General features: G+C 38.1%; 3 protein-coding genes across 3 annotated transcripts; 2 read left to right on the top strand and 1 right to left on the bottom strand.

The window, feature by feature from the left end:
• Positions 1 to 9,581: 9,581 nt before the first annotated feature.
• LOC113758251 (subtilisin-like protease SBT1.5) lies at positions 9,582 to 10,514 on the bottom strand. The gene has a single exon (XM_027301195.1). It carries the CDS (start codon positions 10,512 to 10,514, stop codon positions 9,582 to 9,584), a length of 933 nt encoding a protein of 310 aa, XP_027156996.1.
• A 4,410-nt stretch (positions 10,515 to 14,924) lies between these two features.
• On the top strand, positions 14,925 to 18,459 carry LOC113758250. The gene is made up of 4 exons (XM_027301194.1): positions 14,925 to 17,164; positions 17,270 to 17,335; positions 17,645 to 17,744; positions 17,833 to 18,459. Exons 1-4 carry the CDS (start codon positions 14,925 to 14,927, stop codon positions 18,457 to 18,459), a joined length of 3,033 nt encoding a protein of 1,010 aa, XP_027156995.1.
• Positions 18,460 to 18,762: 303 nt separating this feature from the next.
• LOC113758249 lies at positions 18,763 to 21,053 on the top strand. The gene is made up of 8 exons (XM_027301193.1): positions 18,763 to 18,865; positions 18,989 to 19,248; positions 19,337 to 19,540; positions 19,617 to 19,709; positions 19,791 to 19,892; positions 20,030 to 20,419; positions 20,694 to 20,930; positions 21,033 to 21,053. The coding sequence occupies exons 1-8, from the start codon at positions 18,763 to 18,765 to the stop codon at positions 21,051 to 21,053; spliced, it is 1,410 nt and encodes a 469-aa protein (XP_027156994.1).
• Positions 21,054 to 21,601: the final 548 nt, after the last annotated feature.

Here is a 21,601-nt window from a genome sequence, read left to right as displayed (position 1 = left end):
AATTCCTGAGATCATAGCAGATGATGCTAACCTACCTTTGACATCTAACTTCAGGGTTGCTTCACCAGGTATACAAAATTCCACCACTTTCGCTCGGCAGTCAAGTTTAGCATGGTGATAGCCTAGAAAATCCATTCCTATTATAACATCATAACCTTTTATATCCAGACTGATCAAATCCACTAGCATTTTACGCTCTCCAATCCAGAATTCACAATTCTTATAAGCCAGTCTAGTGATTACATTCTTATTACCCATGGGTGTTCTAACTTCAAGATCAAAGGGTAATCTAACAGGTTGCACATCTATTCCAGACATAAAGGATGGATTAACGAATGAATGGGTTGCACCAGGGTCAATTAACACTTTAGCTAGTCGGTGGAAAATCGGGAGTGTACCTTCCACCACTTCCGAGGCATTAGGTACAGGTTGGTCACCTATAGCATACACTCTGGCAGGAACTGTCGGCCGGCTCCCTCCAGAGGTGTTTGGTCTAGCATTTGGGGTAGTCCCACCTGGCATTGATGGACATCCGGAAATCTGGTGCTCGCTACTTCCGCATTTCAAGCACTTTCCTTGCCTCTTCCAGCAGTTATCCATAGTATGACCAGGTTTCTTACAGTATACACAAGTCATTTGGGGAATTATGGCTCGGCCTCCTTGCGAGGTATTCCTAGGTTGTCCTCTTCTAACCGGTCCCCCTCTATTTCCATTGTTTCTTCCCCCTGCATTCCTGGCCCCGGTTCCCCTTGCTAGTGCACCTCGCGGTGCTCCGGGACTAGTCACTCCGCCTGTTCCTCGGCCCACTTTAGCCGGTGGAGTATTTCCATACGTCGGCTCTCTACTACTGCTGGGGTTAAATCTTTTCTTAGCCTGAAAAGATTTCACTTGAGCTCTAGCTACTTCAACTCTCTAAGCTCTTTCGACAGCATCTGTGAAAGTATCTATTCTCACGGCGGCTAAACTTTCCTGTAGTTCCACGTTCAAACCCTGCACAAACCTCCGAACACGCCTCTGCTCGGTGGCTACCAACTCAGGTGCAAAGCGGGATAGCTTTGTGAATTGGATTTCATATTCGGCGACACTCATCGCCCCTTGCTTGCATCTAATGAAATCATCCTCTCTCTTCTCTTGAATGAGAGGTGGAAGGAATTTGGCATTGAACTCCCTAGTGAAGTTCACCCAAGTTCGTGGTGTATGATTAGTCTCCCAATGAACCCTCATTAGGTTCCACCAGGAGCGAGCAGCTCCCTCAAACTGGAAGGTGGCAAAAGTCACCTTTCGCTCCTCCGTATAGTTTAAGGCGGCGAAGATCTCAGTGATCCTCTCCCACCAGCCTTCGGCCACTTCCGGCTCGGGTCCTCCATAGAATTTGGGGGGTCCAAACTTCAAGAACCTTTCCAATGCCCGATCATCGGAATCGACTGGGCCTCCCTGATGGCGCCCTGGTCCAGCAGCTTGGTGTTCATTCAAGCGCTCTAGGACGTCAGTGATACGGTTAATAGCGGTGGCTATTCCGTCTCCGGCCCCTCCCTCTTGCCCTTGGTCTGGGTTGACCTCGGGCTCTCTATCTCTACCCGCTTCCGGGTGTTGTCTAGTGGGTCTCCCGCGGCCCCTTCCTATCACTTGGCGATCCATAGTCTAAGTTATGCCTATTATGGGAGGATCAAACGTTTAGGCGAAGTGTTATTTATTTAGGCTTATTAATGTTTCCTTAGTAAGTAAAATCGATATGGAATGAAGGAAAGTAAGTAAAACACTTAACATATATTTCCAAGTGAAAGTCATACAAATAATAGGTTGGGACATTCCCAAAAGTAAGGCACATAACTAGCAAAAATACATACAGATAATCCCTTAAACAAAAATTAGGGATATGGTGCCTCAGAAATAAGTCATCTACCTAGACAAAACTTGATGACCTAGCTAATGTCCCCCTATTCTAACCCTACATATCTAATATGGTCGGATCGATCCAAGCCTAACCCTCAGTAGGGCTATCAGGAGCTATGTCCTCCTCCGGATCCTCCTCCGGGTCCTCCTCTGGATCCTCCTCCTCTACACTCTGAAGGATACTCGTGGCCTCATCTATCATCATTGCGGCATCAGCCCTGATGCCTGCACTCCTATCACGCATCCTCTCGGCTAGTCGAGTCGCCCTAGACTTCTGTCGCTCTATCTCCAAACGAGCAGCCTCCAGCAAATGATGCTCAGCAGTTAGCCTAATCTCCAAATCGGCTATGCGGTCGAACTGGGTATCCACCATGATACTCAGCTCCTCTACATCCTGGGTCATGGTGAAGTTAGCGTCCTTCAGCTGGCGACGCTCATCATCTAGAGATAGTACTAGCTCATTGGGATAGGCATAAGTGGCCCTACACTGACACCGAGGATGCCTATCAGCTGGGGTGTAACGTATATGGGCTCCTCCACCTCGTGGCCTATAAGAGATGGACCTAAGAGGCTCTATATAACCATTAGACGCCCCATTACCATAAGCGTGTCCATTACCATTCTCCATACCTGTAAAAGAATTAAAACTTAGAGGTTAGAGCTCAAATAACTAATCGAATTGGTATTACTTAAGATGTATCTAATGGTCTCAATTCTTACTTCTAAAAAGATCGGGGTTTCTAACTCGTATAGTATATCTCTCAAATAACTTTTCTAACCTAGTGCTCTGATACCACCTGTGGCGACCCCACTTCCCCCTAAGGCGAACCAAAGGGTTGGCGGGCCGTCTGCCCAGCTCTCGCCAGGACTCACGCAAGCATTCAAACCCAAAACCTTCCGACGATTAACCTAAGCTATTACAAAAGGGATTCTTCCGAAACCAAAACGATTTCTACTACCACATTAACTTCAGAGATAACAGTATATAACTTAGCCAATCGACGGTTCTTAAATACTTCCAGCGACGCTCGCAATAGATAAGGATATACTATACTAATACAAACATACAAATTGAGTAATAGAATTAGAGATTACACTTTTCCAGCTTCAAGTGGCAATCCAAAATGAAAAGATACAGTACTTAACGTAGAATTCATTACAAACCGGGAATTACATTCAAATTATTCAAGTACAACCATAGGAAATAAAAGTAGCTTAAATTCTTTCAACTTCCAGACCTGTAAGGAAAACAAATAAACGTGGGGTGAGCTAAAGCTCAGTGGTGCCCCAAAACATGCAGTCACATAATTCAAACAGCGAATAATAACTTAAACAAGTTAAACAATTAAGAAAGCGTGTAACAGCACAAGGTAGGATACAGGGGCTCTCAGGAGCCATTTTCCTCGCTTGATCGCCATTCATCGTAGTTGACCCTCCGTCAACTCTCACTACTTATAGTCCATGTAGATCCACTCATTTTAATCCTAACCCGTCACCATTCATACCCCGGTCCCGGGCCCGAACGTCGACTAAGGACGCAGTATACTCGAGATATACTCGTAGATAATTTGTCGAGGGATTCACCCAACGACGTTTTTGTAGTTCGATTCAAGTGCCGAGGGATTCACCCAACGACGTAACTACTTTTAGATTCAAGGATTCACGAGAAAAATGATTCACGCAAGTCACCACTCGAACGGCTAGTGCGATAAAGTACACACTGCTCACTTCGATGGATCAAAAACTCATTTTGCAATTTATCACATATCGAGTCAAGAAAGCACTTAATCCAAGTAGAAAAAGAACAGGCAGGGACACTCACCAAGAGTGGAGTTCAGATATCAGGTTGGGAATCAAATTCCGCGTCCTCGCGATATCCTAAAAACCAAATTTTGAAACCATAAGTTTCTATTCAGTTTTTAAACTTATTCGTATAAGAATTTATTTAATATAATACTAGTTTACTTTCTCAAGAGATTTCAAAAATCTATTTAGATTGAAGCTTGACAAAAGTAGTAGAAATGTTCCTTATTTTTCCTTAGAAGGGGGTAACTAGTATTACTTACTAGAAACAAGTCGACAAACTTCTCAAAATCATAGTTAGAAAGTTACTTTGAACATTTCCCTAAAGTTACGGCTTTTGCAAAAATTATCCTTAAAAACTATTTTTCCTAGAATAGGGTTTCTTGCCGAGCAAGTCTCCCAAGCTTTTCAATAGGATTAGTAAAACTAGTATTTTAAAACTTTTCCTATAGTTAACTATACAAGTGCAAGGCTTATAGGAAGGAAAAGAATTGAAATAAGACTTGGAGTTTCCAAAAGTTATAGAACTTATTTACTGAAGCTATCGGGGCTGGTTTGAGCTGAAGGAAATTATTGAATTGGAAAGTTTTAGGCAAAACGCTAGATATAGAGTTTTATAATATCATACTAGCTGGAAAATATTTTTGGTTAATTTTGAACGCAGCTACTCGAGTTTGCAAGGTCTATACAATTTCCCCCCGCTCCGATTCCATTTCGAGATCATAATATGGATCAAAATATGGCAAAAATCACATAGCAAATTACTAGGGTTTCGTCAATCATTAGCCCTAGCTTTAGACAATTGAAATTCTGAATAAAATAAAATGATCAACCAAGGCTTCATCAATCATTAGCACTTGGTTTCAGCAAACCCAACATAAGCAAATAAAATAAAAGTGGAGTCCCAAGACATTCCAGCAATTAACTTCCATCATTCAATAATACTTTATAAAATTATTTCAATGGCTAAGGGCTTCGTCAATCATTAGCCCTTAGCACCCAACCAGTAATTCTTGTGACAACCAAGCTTAACATTTCAAATGTTTAAATCTACTAACAGTTATTTAAAACCAAAGACCACAATTGCAGCAGCCTCCTACTCAAGTATTTGATCCAAAGCCAAGAAATTCCATACATAATATCACATTGTCACCCCAAAATTCAAATGCATGACCATCTCAAGGTATTATAAAGCGAATTCAGTAGTAATACAATTTTTCCACAGCTCCAAAATATATGAGGAAATCCATACGTACTTCTTTATCAAACATGACTAAGGCTGGAAAATTTCCAGCTTATATCCATAGCTACACTTCATTATTTCCAAATCGAATTCCCAAGATGTCAAATGATTCATTGCCAAACAGTTTTCACAGACTACGTGTGCATTTTGTCATGCATTTCGGGTTTCTAACACCCCAAGGAAGAATTCTAAAGTCAAGCTGAAGATTCTGGTTCATAATCAAATTCGAGCAACAAGATTAAACATCCCAAAAAAAATTCAAGAATCTGTCTAGCAAGCCACGGATGAATCATGCATGAAGGAATTTTCTGTTTTCACTTTATTTACTCAGGCGAAGCAGGCTAGTAAACTCTCACTTCCTCATGCAATTACTTAGCTAAACAATGCACAATTTCCGTTCAGGAGTTGAAGTTAAACCCCTGTTAAAAATCTTCAAAATTTCCAGATTCATGTTCACGGTAGTTCACAAGGAACTTCTAGCAATAGCAATGGTTCTTAAAACAGGATTTTCTTTGGTTAAAACAGAATTTTTGGTACTCTATTAGTACATGTAAACACGTAGCTAGCTAGTAAAGGTTTCCAAATCAAATCCAGGTTCAAGCTACAATTATACTCATCTACACAAATCCAGAAAGGGAAATTTGCCAAATTGGTCCCTAACATTTACCAAAAACTGTGACGCCCCACATCTCCCTAAGGCGGACCAAAGGGTATCCGCGGACGCCTGCCCAGCTCTCGCCAGGACTCAAGCAATTCCATTCAATTTAAAACCGAATTAAGCACTTCGATGAGAGCAACATGAATACAATAATGCGGAAGCGTTCAAGCTTAATAAGTCACTTAATGTATAACCAGTACATCGGTAATCATAAAAAGACTTAAATTCAAAGTACACATCAGGGCCCAAACCTTTCAAGTTTTCAATTTCCAAAAGCACAACCCAAACCAGGGCCTAGTCAAAATATATAACAGGAGTCTTAACAAAATTACAACGGATGGTTTCTCCATATTTCTCCAAGAGTCGGTCCTGTTAAGGAAAACAAAACTATAGGGTGAGCTAACGCTCGTGAGGCCAAGAACACACATGCAAGCACTTAGTCAAATAACAAACCCAAATTTAATAAATAAAACCATGTCTTTTTAACAATCAATTATTCAAACAAGAAAAGTAATCAGAAACAATTCAAGGATATAGTAGCTCTCAGGAGCTAAGTTCCACTCGATCTGCCGTTGCCATTCGTATACCTTCCCGCATTGACCCTCCTGTCAACCGGGTCGGTATTTCCATTTCCGTAGATCACCACTTACTTTCCTCCGTCCACCGTACACCTCAAGGGCCCACAAGTCTATTATTGGGCGATACTCTACAAGTATGCCAAGCAAGACCTCTTATTAGGTCGAGCTTATAATCTCATGGCTCGCCCAAGTTCCCGACCAAGCCCATTGCCGGCTCGAGTTCAAGGTCGGCCTATGAGTTTGGGCGTCCCCCATATTTTTGAAAGTCGAGGAGGTTCACTCCAACGACACAAGCATTCATGACATAACATTGCATTTCATTCATTCATTCAAGACATTCCATTCATTCATTTGAAATTAGAACGAGTGCGATAAAGTACACACCCGCCCTTATTTTTAAAACTTTCAACAAATACCACAATTAAACAAGTATCAAAATTCACACACTTGACACTCACCGAGCAATTCAACAAGAATTATTTTCCGGAAGTTCAAGTGTCCACGGTGAGATCCTCTTGAAGGTCTCCTTGTGCGCCTGGCAAATTAATAGTGGATAATCACACAATTAACCCACTTATCAAGAAAGATTGTACACTAGTACAATCTAAGAATTATTTTGCAAAAAGGAACCTCAATTACACGTAAATCGAGGTTCAACTTGCCGTTTATTAGGTATAATATTATTTGAGTTTTTATCATGAAAATCGTAAGCAAAACGTTTAAGAATATAAAAAGAATAAAGAGTTTTTTGAAAAACTCTATTTTCTTGGAATTGGAAAATTTTCCAGTTTTATGATAAATCTTTGAAAAATCGTAACTCGCTCGGTATAAGTCGAGAATTGGAAAACTTTATACCGTTGGAAACCTCTTAGAGAGTACTATAAGTTCCTAGAAGACACTTTTCCATGAATCGAAGTGAAAAGTGGTCAAAAATGAGCGTGAAGGCGCAGGGTCGGTTTTCATGGCAGAATGAAGTTGGTTTTTGGCCAACTTTGAAAATTCGGCACGATTCGTACGTTGCAAACCGGCCTCTGAAATTTTCAGCTCAATTAGTGTTGCAAGTGAAGTGTATGACAAAACAAACGGATCAAGAATCGGAGTTTCGAGCACCGAGATACGGTAGCCCGAAGTTGAGCAAATTCAAGACTGGAGAAGAATTTCCAGATTTGAACCCCCAACTTTAGAATTTTAATTAGGTATCGAAACGAACTTGAATTGGCACCAAAATTGGCAGTGTTTCAATACTATGTGGAAAGTATCTCTCTATCGAATTTCGGGGAAAAATACCTTCGGCAAGGTAGTTAATGAGCCAACCGAAGTTCAAGAAAATTCCTAAGGCATTCTGCCTTTGACTTTCATTTCCCAAATTTCCAATCGTTCAACCAAGAAGGTTATCCAACCATGGTTCATTTGTAAAATGAGGGTCTAAGATACACCCATAATATCTTTGGTAAGTGTTTAATATCAAAAACATCAACTAACAAGTTCACTACAAGATTTGGTTCCAAACCAGTCCAAACATTAGGGTTTTCCAAAACAGAGCAGTCCACTTGCTTCAGTCACAAATCAGTCAATATAGCTCGAAATCGAGCATGGCTTACGCCGTTGGAAAATACATTCATAGGACTAAAATATCACAGAAGAAATCATTTCCAAATTCGGCACCCATCTGGTTCAAATTCGGGCATCAAGTTGCTGCCTGAACACTTCATTCCAGATGAACAGAGTGGCAGGACAGCGAACTTAAAACATTTGGTTCGACTTGGTCACAAAGAATCAGAACGTGCATTTTATACCAAATTAAAGCTAGGAATGTCTAGTTTCAAACGCCACCAACGGCACATGATTTCGACATCCGAGGACAGAGTTATAGCCAAAATACTACTGCTGGTCAGAGACATACGCGAATCAGTTTCCAGATTTGCTGGTTTCGAAAAAAAATTCATTTGCTCCATCAACCCTCAATATTTTCCAATGAAATTTTTCACACATCTAATACATCCTATAAACATCCAATTCAAGCCATTAAACCATTAAAATTTGGCCTGGAAATGGCCGAACATAGCAGGGGCAAAATCGGAAGTTTAGCCTCTTACACCCAATGAGGTTTCCACTAATTACCCATCACTAATGCATCATTATAATCACTAAACCAACAATATAATCACCATTAATCATCACATCAGCAACAACAACCCAAGTGTGGGAATTCCAAGAGCCCACAATCACATTTTTACACCATAAACAAGTAACTAAGTGCATGTATGAGCTTAATCTTGTCATATAATCTCCAAAAGATAAGAATCCAAGAGTTGATCATTACCTACTCCTTTGGTTTGCAAGGTCAGAATTTTCGGCCCTCTTGAAGCTCCAAGAAACCGTGAGAGTTCCCTTCCTCCTTAGTTAGATGTAGTCTCCAAGTGGTTTGCTAAGAGATCTCCAAGTTTGGTGTGATTTGGGTGGATTTTAGTGCATGGATTGAAGATGAAAAATGAAGACAATGGAGAGCTCTTCTCCTTCTTGTTGTTCGGCCAAGTGAGGTGAAGAGAGAGAGAGTGCTGATGCAATTGGCTTCCAAAGGAAGATTCTTTGTGTGGTGCAAAATGCACCTCAAAGTCAACTGGAAATAGTGCAATTTAGGGTGCGTTTGGACTCGATTTTTCTCGCGCGTTTGGTTCACTAGTGCACTAAACCTCCAAGGCATATATATTCTTGTAAATATTATTCACTCTTAATTGTCCCGGAATAAGGGTCTAAAGTCCCTCAAATGAAGTCGTGCGTGTGAAAACGCGTACCGTCAATTTTACCGCTATAACGCGAAACTTTCGAAAAATTCTTATAACGATTGCACCACTAACTATCACTTGAATATTTATACTTAAGATTACCTATTTTAGTACCATAGTACAAGTCTCTAATATTCCAAACTTATCGGGCTACTACGCGGATAAAATCTCCAAGTACTATTCACTATTTTTACTAAACGCGCTCTAGGAAATTAATTTTCGAAACGAATCATTTTAAAAATATAACGAGGTTATATTATCATGCGTTTAGGTCTCATAAGACTAGAAAATATTCCTTGGAAATAAAATCCAATTAAATAATTTATTAAGCCATAAATTAGGCATAAAATAATAGTTTTTGCGAGTCCTCACAAAACACTTTTTTAGTCCTTTACATATAAAATCAGCCAGAATGGTCATTCACATTTAAATTGTGAGCCAATGTGGTCCTATTGCTCGTTTTTGCTCATTTCTCCGGCTAAAAATAGCACGCCCCTCCCACATGGTCATATTTTTAGGGGCAAAACCGGAAACACATTTCATTACCCGTCGAAAGTAAAAGGAATGCACAACCACCAAAATACACATTTCACCTTTGACTCTCAAAGTTTCAAGAAACCCTAAATTGCATCCCCGAATGGTGGCGAAAATCCCAGAAATGTTCTTCTGGAGGGTTTCAAGGTCAAGCTCAGGCCTTTCGGAACTCTTGCCAGAAGGGTCAAGCAGCCGGAGTTCCAACAAACTTTATACGCAGCTAAGCGAGCTTTGGGGGACATCCCAGCAGCCACGCCGCGAGCGTACCCCAGAGTTGACGCAGGAAAGACGTACCTGCCGGCGGCAATGGAAGCGGTGTGGGTGCCATGGCCGTCTGAATCCCTGGGCGAGCGATACTCGGTGGTCTCGTTCATCTTCCCGTTGGTGGCCTCGTAGCCATTGCTGAAGTACCTAGCTCCGATCAATTTCCTGTTGCAGGAAGTGGCCAGAAAGTCCCTCCCGGGGACGCAGGCGCCTTTCCACTTGGGGGGAACGGGGCCAAGGTCCCGATCGTCGAAGGATTTCCTCTCGGGCCATATCCCAGTATCAATAACAGCGATGACAAGATCGGAGCCGAAATCGGACTCCTTGAGCAAGCCGGCGCTGTCGGAGGTCTTAAGGCCGAGAAATTGAGGGGATCGCGTGGTATGAAGTTGCCTGACTTGCTCGGGAATAACAGCGAGAATGCCGGGGAAGGAATGAAGGGCGTGAGCTTGGGAAACAGTGAGCTGAGCAGAGAAGCCGTGGAAGACGGTGCTGTAGGTGTGGAGAAGAAGAGGAGGAGGAGGAGGGGGAGGGGAAGTGGCAGTAGCAGCGGTGGAATGATGAGATGAGAGGAGAGAGGTGAGGGAGGACTCGTACCAGTGCTGGTGAGTGGGGAAGATGGAAGGCTTAGCATCAGGGCGAACTCGTACGATGAAGGTCTTGCGCTCTCTTTCAGTGGCTAAGACAGATGATGTTGGGAGGAGTAAGAGAAACAGTGCAGCAGGGAGGAGAGGAAGATTGGAAGAGATGGCCATTCCTTTTACTTTCGACGGGTAATGAAATGTGTTTCCGGTTTTGCCCCTAAAAATATGACCATGTGAGAGGGGCGTGCTATTTTTAGCCGGAGAAATGAGCAAAAACGAGCAATAGGACCACATTGGCTCACAATTTAAATGTGAAGGACCATTCTGGCTGATTTTATATGTAAAGGACTAAAAAAGTGTTTTTGGTAAATGTTAGGGACCAATTTGGCAAATTTCCCATCCAGAAATTATAACAACTAGTCTCGGATGATCATTCATGAATCAGTTTTTCTGTTTTCATTTTATTCTCTTGGTTAGCCGAGCTACTAGACCTCATGCGAACTTCAATTAACATGTTGTTAACTAGTTAATCGTATTTATTCACTCTAATCATCATCATATGACAGATTGCAAATTACAATTCAGATTCAAGGTCTCGGAAATTTTCAGCTCATAAGAATTCCAATTCACAAAACCAGAATTTTTCCAAGTTCCTAGTTTCATTGTCCAATCGTGTAACTCAACATGCAGGCTCTTAAACATTTTATCTTCACTTGGCACTACAAGAAAAATGTCCTATTATGACATACCTATAAGGACACTTTTTTGTAAGTGTCATTTTACATGTTTTATGAAGACATAAAAAAGTGAGTGTCATAATAAAATAACATGAACCAAATACCATTGCACTTTGTTTTATATTTTTCTAAAGGGATAATTTCAGAAACCTCCCCTGAGGTTTCTGACAATTTCACTGACCTCCCCTGAGGTTTCCACAATTACACTGACCTCCCCTGGCAGAACTTGGGACCCAATTGCTGACATCATATAATGCAAAATTACTATTATACCCAAGACATTTTGTGTTTTGGATAGTATTGGATTGCATTTCTATTTATTTAATGTATGGTTATGAAATTTGTAATGATATTACTCTTGGATTGCAGCTTTGGTTTGCACCTTATTACTGTTAAGGTTTTATAAATGACTGTTTTAGTTCTTGGATTGCACCTTACCTCCAAAATTTGGGAATTTGCCCAAATTTTCCATTTTCTAATATTCCTACAAATATGCAAAATTATGCATATCCCTCAAATCTACCCAATATTAATGTTTTGTTAAACTCTAAATAACAAAAATATGAAATATATTATTTAAATATATTTTAGTTACACACAAGTTGGATGGGTAACTAGTGTGTCAGAGAGTTGCCATAATCTCCTTAAACCCGCATGCGGGTTTAAAGAGTATTCGGATATTCTCATATGCACCTATGCAAATCGAACCAATCGGATATCTTATCCGTATCCCATTTTTTTAAATAAAAATCTTATAAATTTGAAAAATAAAATCAAATTTAGATGTATTAGGGTTTTAAAAATATTATATAAGTGATAAAAATTTTATAAATTGTAAAAATAAAATCAAATTTAAATAATTAAATGTTATATTTGCATAAGAAATAATACAATAATCATAATAATGATAATACAATAATATTGATGTAATAAAACTGCCATTAATTTAAATATTTACTTATAATGCCCAAAGAGCCTAATTACCAATTTTTTCTTCTCGCGCTCAAATATAACATTAACCCGCATGCGAGCTAACCTTGAAATAGAAAAAACACAGAATCCCGCTTGCGGGTTTCAGCGTTATTATGCAGGCGGGATTTTAACCTGCTTGCTTGTGAACATGTACCACATTGCTTTGAATTTTTGTGACAAGAGGAAAGCTTTGTCTGATGAATGTATTTGTGAAATGACCTGAGTGGTGGTAGATGGGTTAATTGGGTCGGTTGCGTTACCCAATTGTTTATATCCATAAGTAAAATTTTATGATTCCCATACCCATCTATTCATGGGCGGTATGGTAAATGTAGTTCAATGGACAAGTCAAAAAACGAGTTTGGCAACCCAATTGACAAGTCAGGGGAGGTTTCTGAAATTATCCCTTTTCTAAATTGAAAATTTTGATATGTCAAATTAGAATAGCTATTAGGGCATTACTTGTGAATGTCAGCAGAAGTAATAGGAAATTGAGATAGAAACGACGTAGTTTTGTCACTGGTATAAATGAAATGGAGAAAAAACGCGGGGAAAAGAAAAAAAAAAACGCGGCAAGGAAAATTTTGCCGCTTCACTAAAGTTTGCCCAATATATTTCTCTTTGAAAGGTCTCCGCCTCTTAAAATTCACACCAAAAAGTTCCCTCAGTTTCTTCTCCAAATCTAAACCCTTGGACCCTATTCACAAAATCCATCATCGTCAAAATCAATCTTCCATTTCTGCCTCTTTTTTTCATTCTTTAATCCCTACCCTCTCCCTTTCTATCTTGAGTTTTTAGATGCACTCCAATTTGACCAGAAGAAGAGAAGGATGGTTTAGTGGTTAAAAGGTAAGTGTATTATGGGTTTTTGAAAATCATATGCTTTGCCTGCCCACTGAATTATTTTCTCCCCTGTTGCTAGTTTGATTTTTTTTTCTTTTTTTAAAATCTGATTTCTATGTTGAGTATTAATAATGTGATGGAGAAAAACATGGGGCAATATTAAAAGTAGTTGGCTGGTTGATTGATTGCTGGTTTTTTTTTGCTGGTATCTAATGTAATGCCACATAGAATGTGTCCGCCTCCTTGTTTCGGCCTTGGGGCCATCGACAGTACCAATTCAGGACTCAGGAGGCAGTCCCATTCTCCCACCGCGGCCGATTGTTAATATTAAGCAAGACAAACCCATCAAACCCTGCCGTGTGATCTGGTATTTGGCGACTAAGCCCGATCGATCAATTGAGGCTTCCTTTTGCAATCCTGTTGAATTTCTAAGCACCTTTTGCATTTACTTTAGCCTACTGATTCTACAAAGTACTTTAGCAGTCAGGTAATAATACGCTGATACAAAGTATAATAAAGTGTATAAAAATAGTGGTAGAGTTTTTTTTTAAATTCAAGTACAAAAGTGGAAGGGAAAGGGGAAAAATGGATGTCTGAGAATTGAATCAGGACATTATGATTATGTAGTTAATGCTTCTCTCAACCGAATTGGAACTTGGGAATTGGTTTCTATTCCTACGTTAGTGCAACTGGGCTGGCACAAAATATAGGATATAGAATCCTAGGTGCTTTACTTCTATTGACTAGTAACTACTAAGAATGTCAAAGATGGTGTACTGTTCATGTCATTTGGTTTCGGAAAAACATGTAAAATTTGGCAAAGTCAGAACTAGTGAATTGGGAAGAAAGTTAACTGTTAGCAATTGTTTGAGTTGTAGTTGAGTTTCCAAACTTGATTCATATTATGGTAATATGGCAATTAAGTTTACCAGAAAAATAATTGGCACCAATACAGAGGTTTCTAAATTTTAACTTGTAAAGCAAAGTTGGTCCCTTAAACATGAACATAAAATCTTTTTATTTCTTGAGTTTAGATAAAATTCCTGCTATCCCAATGTTTTTTATGAAAATGTTATTCAATGAGAATAATTTGCATTTGTGGTTTTCTGTTCACATGGGGAAAATGTGCATGCCTTGGATCATTTTCATGCATATGTTGGTGCATTTATATATGTACATAGAGAAAGTAAGCTGATGCCTTGTTCTGTTTGCTTCATAATAATGTGCATGCCTTGTTCTATTTGCATAGTAAGCTGATGCATTTATATATGTTGGTGCATTTATATTTTCATGCCCTGTTCTGTTTGTTTCAGAATAATTAGGAAAAGTCATTCAGCACTTTTGGTTCTTTCTCATTTTTTTAAAATATTCTTCAAGAAATTTGCAAGCTGATGTTATTTTTCTTCTTGAATAATTAGAGAAGTACGTACAGCACCTATTCAAAATATTAAAATTTTACTAAAGTTCATTAATGTTTCACCACAGGTTTGAATTAAAGATAGCTATCTGTGAAAAGAAATCATTTTGAAGACGTTGCACATTGATTTCGCTAGAGGTACAAGCCAACTTATATTCTTGTGTTCTTTTTTATTAGGAATTAGATTAAGTTACATATATGATATTAAATTTGTTCATTTGTTTGAACCTGTAATGTACGTTCATTTTCATCTTTTGGTCATTTGGATTCTTAATTTTTTTTTAAACTGGAGTGTCATTGCAGTAGATATATTATATGACCTGCAAATTTTATTCTTAACATTGATTTGTGTAAAAAACTATTTACTTGGTGACACGTGATAAATGGCTAGTAGCGGAAAACCTTTGGGGTTCTCATGTCTTGTGCTTTTATCTCAAACAGTGACCTTCTCGTTGACTTCCAAATAGCTTCTTGGTATCATAATAATTTTTTGGTTGTATGAGTGATGCTCTTTGTTAATATTATTCTTAATTGCTTTCTTTTGCTTATATATGTATATGTATATGTATGTATGTGTATATTTTAAGGTTAAATTTGTCATGGTTACAGAATATGGATAAAACTTGGATGCAAAAGAATAGACGAAGCAAAGAATATTGGGATGGTTTGCAAAAATTCTTAGATTATGCATTCCAGAATTCAAGTATAAATGGGATGATATTATGTCCATGTAAAGAATGTAAGTGTGGTGTATGTATTACCAGGGAGAATGCAGAACTTCATTTGAAAGTTTATGGTTTTGTTAAAGGATACACCCATTGGGCAGCTCATGGAGAATTTGTTTACTCTAGTGCACCAAAACCTACTTCCTATGATATCTCACATGGGGTACGGGATGAACTTGATGACATGCATGGTTTGGTTCATGATGCAATGGGAATTCCTGAACAAGATTATACAAGGATAGATGGAACTGAATACAAAAGCCAATTGCCCAATGTAGAAGCTGAAAAGTTTTACAATCTAATTGATAATTCTAACAAAGAGCTTTACTCTGGATGTAAAAGATTCTCAAAACTTTCCTTTATGATTCGGTTGCTTCACCTCAAATGCCTTGGTAAACTCAGCAACAAAATTTTTGATATGTTACTTGATTTGTTGAAAGAAGCCTTTCCAGATGCAATGGATGGTTTGCCTAAGTCTTATTATGAAGCTGAAAAGTTAATGAAGGAATTAGGACTTGGGTATGATAAATATGATGCATGTCCGAATGACTGCACTTTATATTGGGGGGTAGATGCAAGAAGAAAGCATTGTGAAACATGTAAAGAATCTAGATGGGTTAAATCTGAAAATGATCCGACTGGTGAGGGAAGAAAAATACCGCATAAGGTTTTATGGCATTTTCCCCTAAAACATAGGTTACAACGCCTATTTATGTCCTCCAAAATTGCAGGCCATATGAGATGGCATGCAGAAGGTCGTACTAAGGATGGTAACATGAGGCACCCTGCTGATTCTCCATCTTGGCAAACATTTGACTTTCATCATCCAGAATTTTCTCAAGATTCTCGTAATGTGAGGTTGGGCCTAGCATCAGATGGATTTAACCCATTCAAAAATATGAGTTCAACTCATAGCACTTGGCCGGTAATATTGATGCCATATAATTTGCCGCCATGGATGTGTATGAAACAATCGAACTTTATGTTGTCATTGTTGATACCCGGTCCATTTGCACCAGGAAATAATATTGATATATATTTAAAACCTCTCATAGCAGAATTAAAGGAATTGTGGGATGTTGGAGTGAATACATATGATGCATCAAGAAAAGAAAACTTTCAACTTCGTGCAGCACTTTTATGGACCATCAGTGACTTTCCAGGTTATGCAATCCTCTCCGGATGGAGCACTAAAGGAAAACTTGCATGTCCTGTATGCCATAAATACACATCTTCACAGCATCTGCAAAATTGGGGAAAATATTGCTATATGGGGCATCGAAGGTACTTGGAAATGAACCATCCATTTCGCAAAGATGCTAAATCTTTCAATGGAGCTGTAGAGTATGGAAAACCACCAGGAAGGTTAATGGGGTCTACAATTTTAGATGAGTTAGCTGGTTATAGTATTAAACTTGGGAAGACAGTTAGTGACAATCCAGAATTGCCATTTAATTGGAAAAAATTAAGTATTTTCTTTGATTTGCCCTATTGGAAAGACAATATGATACGTCATAATCTTGACGTTATGCACATTGAGAAGAACATCAGTGAGATCATTGTGGCTACATTGTTGAATCTGGAAAAAACCAAAGATAATAAAAAGTCACGTCTTGACCTTAGTGATATGGGTATAAGATCAGAATTGCATCCCATTGAGAAGGGAAATGGTAGGAGTGTTCTGCCTCCAGCTTGCTTTACAATGAAAAAGAAGGAAAAGGAGATATTTTGCAAAGTTTTGAAAGGGATAAAAGTTCCAGATGGCTACGCAGCAAATATTTCTAGATGTGTTAAAGTAAAGCCACCAAAAATTTCTGGATTAAAAAGTCATGATTACCATATTTTGATGCAACAACTTCTCCCAATAGCTCTGCGCAGGACTTTATCAAAAGCAGTTCGCTCTCCTTTGATCAAATTGAGCAGGTATTTTCGCAAGTTGTGCTCCAAAGTTTTGGATCCAGCAGATTTAGTTCATTTGGAAAAAGAGATTGGTATCATACTTTGTCAATTAGAAAGGATTTTTCCACCATCCTTTTTTAATGTGATGGTACATCTAGCTGTTCATTTGGTTAGCGAAGCGAAAATAGGAGGGCCTGTCCATTACCGGTGGATGTATCCTATAGAAAGGTACTCATGAAATATTTAAGTGAAGTATTTTGAAAATTTTAGACATTTTTTATCATTAACTTCATCTCAATATTCTAAACCTGAATTAAAACTTGCCTTGTCAAGGTATTTAGGAACTTTGAAATCCTACGTCCGAAATAGAAGTCGACCAGAAGGCTGTATTGCTGAAGGGTATTTAGCTGAGGAATGTTTGAATTTTTGTTCCTTATACCTAGCTGATTATGTTGAAACGAAGTTTAATCGGACAAGTAGAAATGATGATGTGGGCAACACCTCAAGTGAAGGCTTCGATGTATTTTCCAGTTCATGTCGTCCATTAGGAAAAGGAACTCCAACAAATTTCAGCAATGAAATTTTGAGAAAAGCACATCAATATGTGCTATTTAATTGCGACCACATCAAGCCATATGTTGAGTAAGTAAATTCCTTTCAATTCAAAAAATTATATATGTTAAATACTTAGTGAGTTTCTATATGCAGCCAACACCATAAAATGGTGAAGGAGCAAAATCCATGTGCTGGAAAACATGTCATTGAGCGTATTCATTGTGAGAACTTTGCAGATTGGTTTTCGGACCATGTAAGCTCAACAATCTTACAGGTTCTATTATCTTTTTTTTTATGCATAAAAGAAGAAATTTGTCATTGTTACATTTTGTATATAATAGGTTAAACAGATTCAAGTGGCTGATGGTGTTGACATCTCCAAAGATTTGAAACTTCTGGCTAGGGGTCCAAATAATGTGGGGAGAACATATCAAAAGATTCTTGTCAATGGCTTTCGCTTCCATACAAGACAATTAGAATCTCAGAGGAAAACTCAGAATAGTGGGGTTCTTGTCAATGCAACAACATCAAGCTTTTCGAGTACTAAAGATAATAATCCAATTTTAAGTGACTTGGCTTACTATGGTATTTTGACGAATATCCTTGAGTTAAATTACACTGAAGGCCGAACTGTCACCTTATTTGAATGTGATTGGATATCAAAAGGCAAAAGATTAAAGCAAGATGAGGATGGATTCACATTGGCCAACTTCAAGAATGTAAAGCCTCACCCTGAGCCATATGTGATAGCAACCCAAGTTTCACAAGTTTTTTATGTTGAAGACCCTTTAGCTGAAGGCTGGAGTGTTGTTGTTGCTACATCTCCTAGGAATGAGTTTATGATGGACCCCGTATGTGATATTGAGATGTATTTGCAGAGCACAATTACCTCAACAACTCAAATGGACAATGAGAATGAAGACATTCGATGGGTTCGAGAAGATGATGGAGATGAAATACTCCACTAGCCTGAATTGTTGAAATGTTTGGTTTTTGCTATTAAAACTGTAAAAGTTGTAACTATAAACGTGGTTGCAATTTCACATGCATTTTCTTGTAGATGCAAATTCAGATTAACCTTGTTGTGCCTTTGCATTTGTCTATTTTAAATTTTCTGTTTTAACTTACTTACTTGCACTTTAAAATTGATTTGTTAGTAGATGAAAATTTTCAGTCTAGTTGTAGCCTTTCTATTATCATATTCGTTTGAGATTTTGCTATCCTTTTTGTATTTGTGTTCTTTTATTTGTTAAATGTTTTTATTTGTAGGAATGGCAAGGACTAAAAGACAGAAGATTACCGGAAATACACTTGTTGATCAACACGAGGATATAGCTGAAAATCAGATTCACATTGAGGAGCCTAACTCTACAGGTACATCTCTAATAAGTCATGCCCAGTTCTGATTTTCATTCTTGAGATTCAGTTTCAAAACTTTTAGTTCTACTAGTTTCTTTTGGTAATGAAATTCACCGGCGTCATATTTCATGGTTATAGATGAAGAAAATGCAGATGAAAATTCACAAAGAAAAACTAGAGGGCCAACATATATGACAGAAATATGGGGTAAACCTAGTAGTTGTCATCGGTACAAAGTTAGATTTGATAAGGATGGTGAGCCTGTTGGCAAGAACAAGTCCAAATTTACTGAGTTCTTAGGAACAATAGCAAGAAATGGAAAGTATGCTCCTCTAGACGTGACAGATTGGCGTGAAATGACAAATGATAAGAAGCAAGACATGCTTGTATTGGTGAAGGTAATGCACATTTTGCTTGATGCAAATATACAGCTGTACCCTTTATATGACAAAAATATGGATCTAACTATTTGAGGTGTTATTGTAGGAAAAATTTCGTCTTCCTCCAGGTGCAGATTTTTGGACTTTGAAATCAATCGGCAAAAAATGGAGAAATTGGAAATCAGCTTTAAAGGCAAAATATTACAATCCAAATGAATCCATTGAGAGTCAAATTAACAATAGGGATCAGCGGATCTTGAAAGATCAGTGGAGAAATCTTCTGGCTTACTGGAGCTTAGAGGAAACAAAGGTATAACTGTTTTAACTATTAAATATCAAGCATTATGTTGAGATTATAAGTTTTCACTATTTTTCTATAATTTCAGAATACCAGCGAGAAGAATAAGATGAGTCGGGCTAAGAAAACAATGAATCATAAGACAGGGAAGAAATCGTATGCTCAAATTCGAAAGAAATTGGTAAATCTTTTAAACCTTTTAGTTTCATTTAGTTTTTTCTTGTATCACCTAGTGGTCTTATGAAGACTTCATTTTCTATAGATGAAAAAATTAGGTCATCTCCCATCACGAGTTGATATGTTCGAACACTGTTATACTGACTCAAACGGAAACCCGGGAAATGATGACGTTGCAGCTACATTAGTAAGTTATTAATTGGTTGATGAAATTAGTACTCTAAATGACTTAAATTGTCTACTAACTTAGGACTGATTTTATCTTCATTAATGTAAGATAATCGACTTTAGTAATATTGAATTTTTTCTGGATTTTAAATACAGCAAGCTTTGAAGGAAAAAGTTAGCCAACTTCCCCCTGGTTCTAATGATGATGTTGGTCGTAATGATGCATTTGCCCAAGTATTTGGGGAAGATAACAATGGGCGTGTGCGCATGTATGGTCTAGGTGTGACACCATCAGACAAATGGGGTAACGTACCTAGTCGCAGCACTTGTCAGCGTATCGTTATGGAGCAAAAGGCAGCAATTTCTAAGATGGAAGATAAATTTGCTGAGCAAGATCAGCAGCTGAAAGACCAAGCCAAAGAACTTGCAGAGCTCAAAGCAATGGTGTGTCAGCAGCAAAATAGTGGCTCAAAAACTGGTGGCTCGATAAATTCAACGTCCTCTAATCATGTTTCAAAATCTCCTATGGGTGCTCGTTCTCTTCAGGTATATTCATGATTATTTTTCAAGAATTTATTGTGATTATACCATATGAGGATACTCACTTTTGTTGTTTGAAACTTGTTGATTCATTAAACTGCTACTTTGTTTGGTTATATTGAATAGTAAAACATGGTAATTTCAACTTAGTAAAGTCATGGTTATTAAGTTTTATTGCTGAAAATTGGAGAAATGCTCAAAATGCAGGGGAAACTCTACCAAATTTTTTTAAAAAATAAATCTACCTAATTCAATTCTATGACTTCAAATTATCTTGTAGGAAGGTGATTGGGTGGATATTTTCAGCTTGTTTGATCCAACAAAATGTCTAGCTATTGGTCGTCTCCAAGGAATTGATCCTTCTAAAGTTGTTGGTGGACAACCATTAGGACCATGTTGGTGTGAAATACTAGTACAAATCGTGATGGAACGCAATGAACAATTGATTAGGCCTTATGGGCTATTGCAAACAATTGAAGATGCACTTGGTGCACCGATTGCTTGGCCACTGAAATTGGTATAATTTGACACAAGATTGTTCAAGTTTTTTTCTTTACAAATATTTGTAAGTTGGATGGATAATGAAGTGGTGTTCTTACTTAATCTACTAATTTTATAGGTGAAGATTCATGAGGATTGACAGTAGCCTTTTGTTTGGAGAAGCAAGAGTTGGACAGCAGCCTTTTGTTTAGAGAAGCAATACTAGTTTTTGAGTTAACTTCAAATTTGTGGAATATTTTGTGTTCTTGAGAATGTTGCTGGATTCTATTGCAAGAGTTGGATGACAGCCTTTTGTTTAAAGAAGTATTAATGCTAGTTTTTGAATTAACTTCAGATTTGTGGAACTTTTTGCTTTATTTAGGATGTCACCAATTTTTTACTTTCAAGCAGATTTATATTCTTTGGCATAGTGGTTGTCTTACAATTGCATATTATGTGTTTGGCGTATTGTATTAGGAGATTAGAGTAGAAAATTTAGATGAAAATTGCACAAAAAAAAGACATCTATTGAGGCACTTGCCAATGCCTACATTGAAACTAATGCACCTAGTAAAACCACATATCGTGACACTTTTTGAGTGTTTGGAGATTCCTTTTTACAATGGTAGAAAATGCCTTGAAAGACAGGTAAACACTACACTATAAACTGCCTCCATTAATGTATATAATGCACTTCATTGTGCCTAG

This window comes from Coffea eugenioides, unplaced genomic scaffold, assembly GCF_003713205.1.
Source record: "Coffea eugenioides isolate CCC68of unplaced genomic scaffold, Ceug_1.0 ScVebR1_434;HRSCAF=1111, whole genome shotgun sequence".
NCBI classification, from domain to species: domain Eukaryota; kingdom Viridiplantae; phylum Streptophyta; class Magnoliopsida; order Gentianales; family Rubiaceae; genus Coffea; species Coffea eugenioides.
This window is presented reverse-complemented; position numbering and strand designations above follow the sequence as displayed.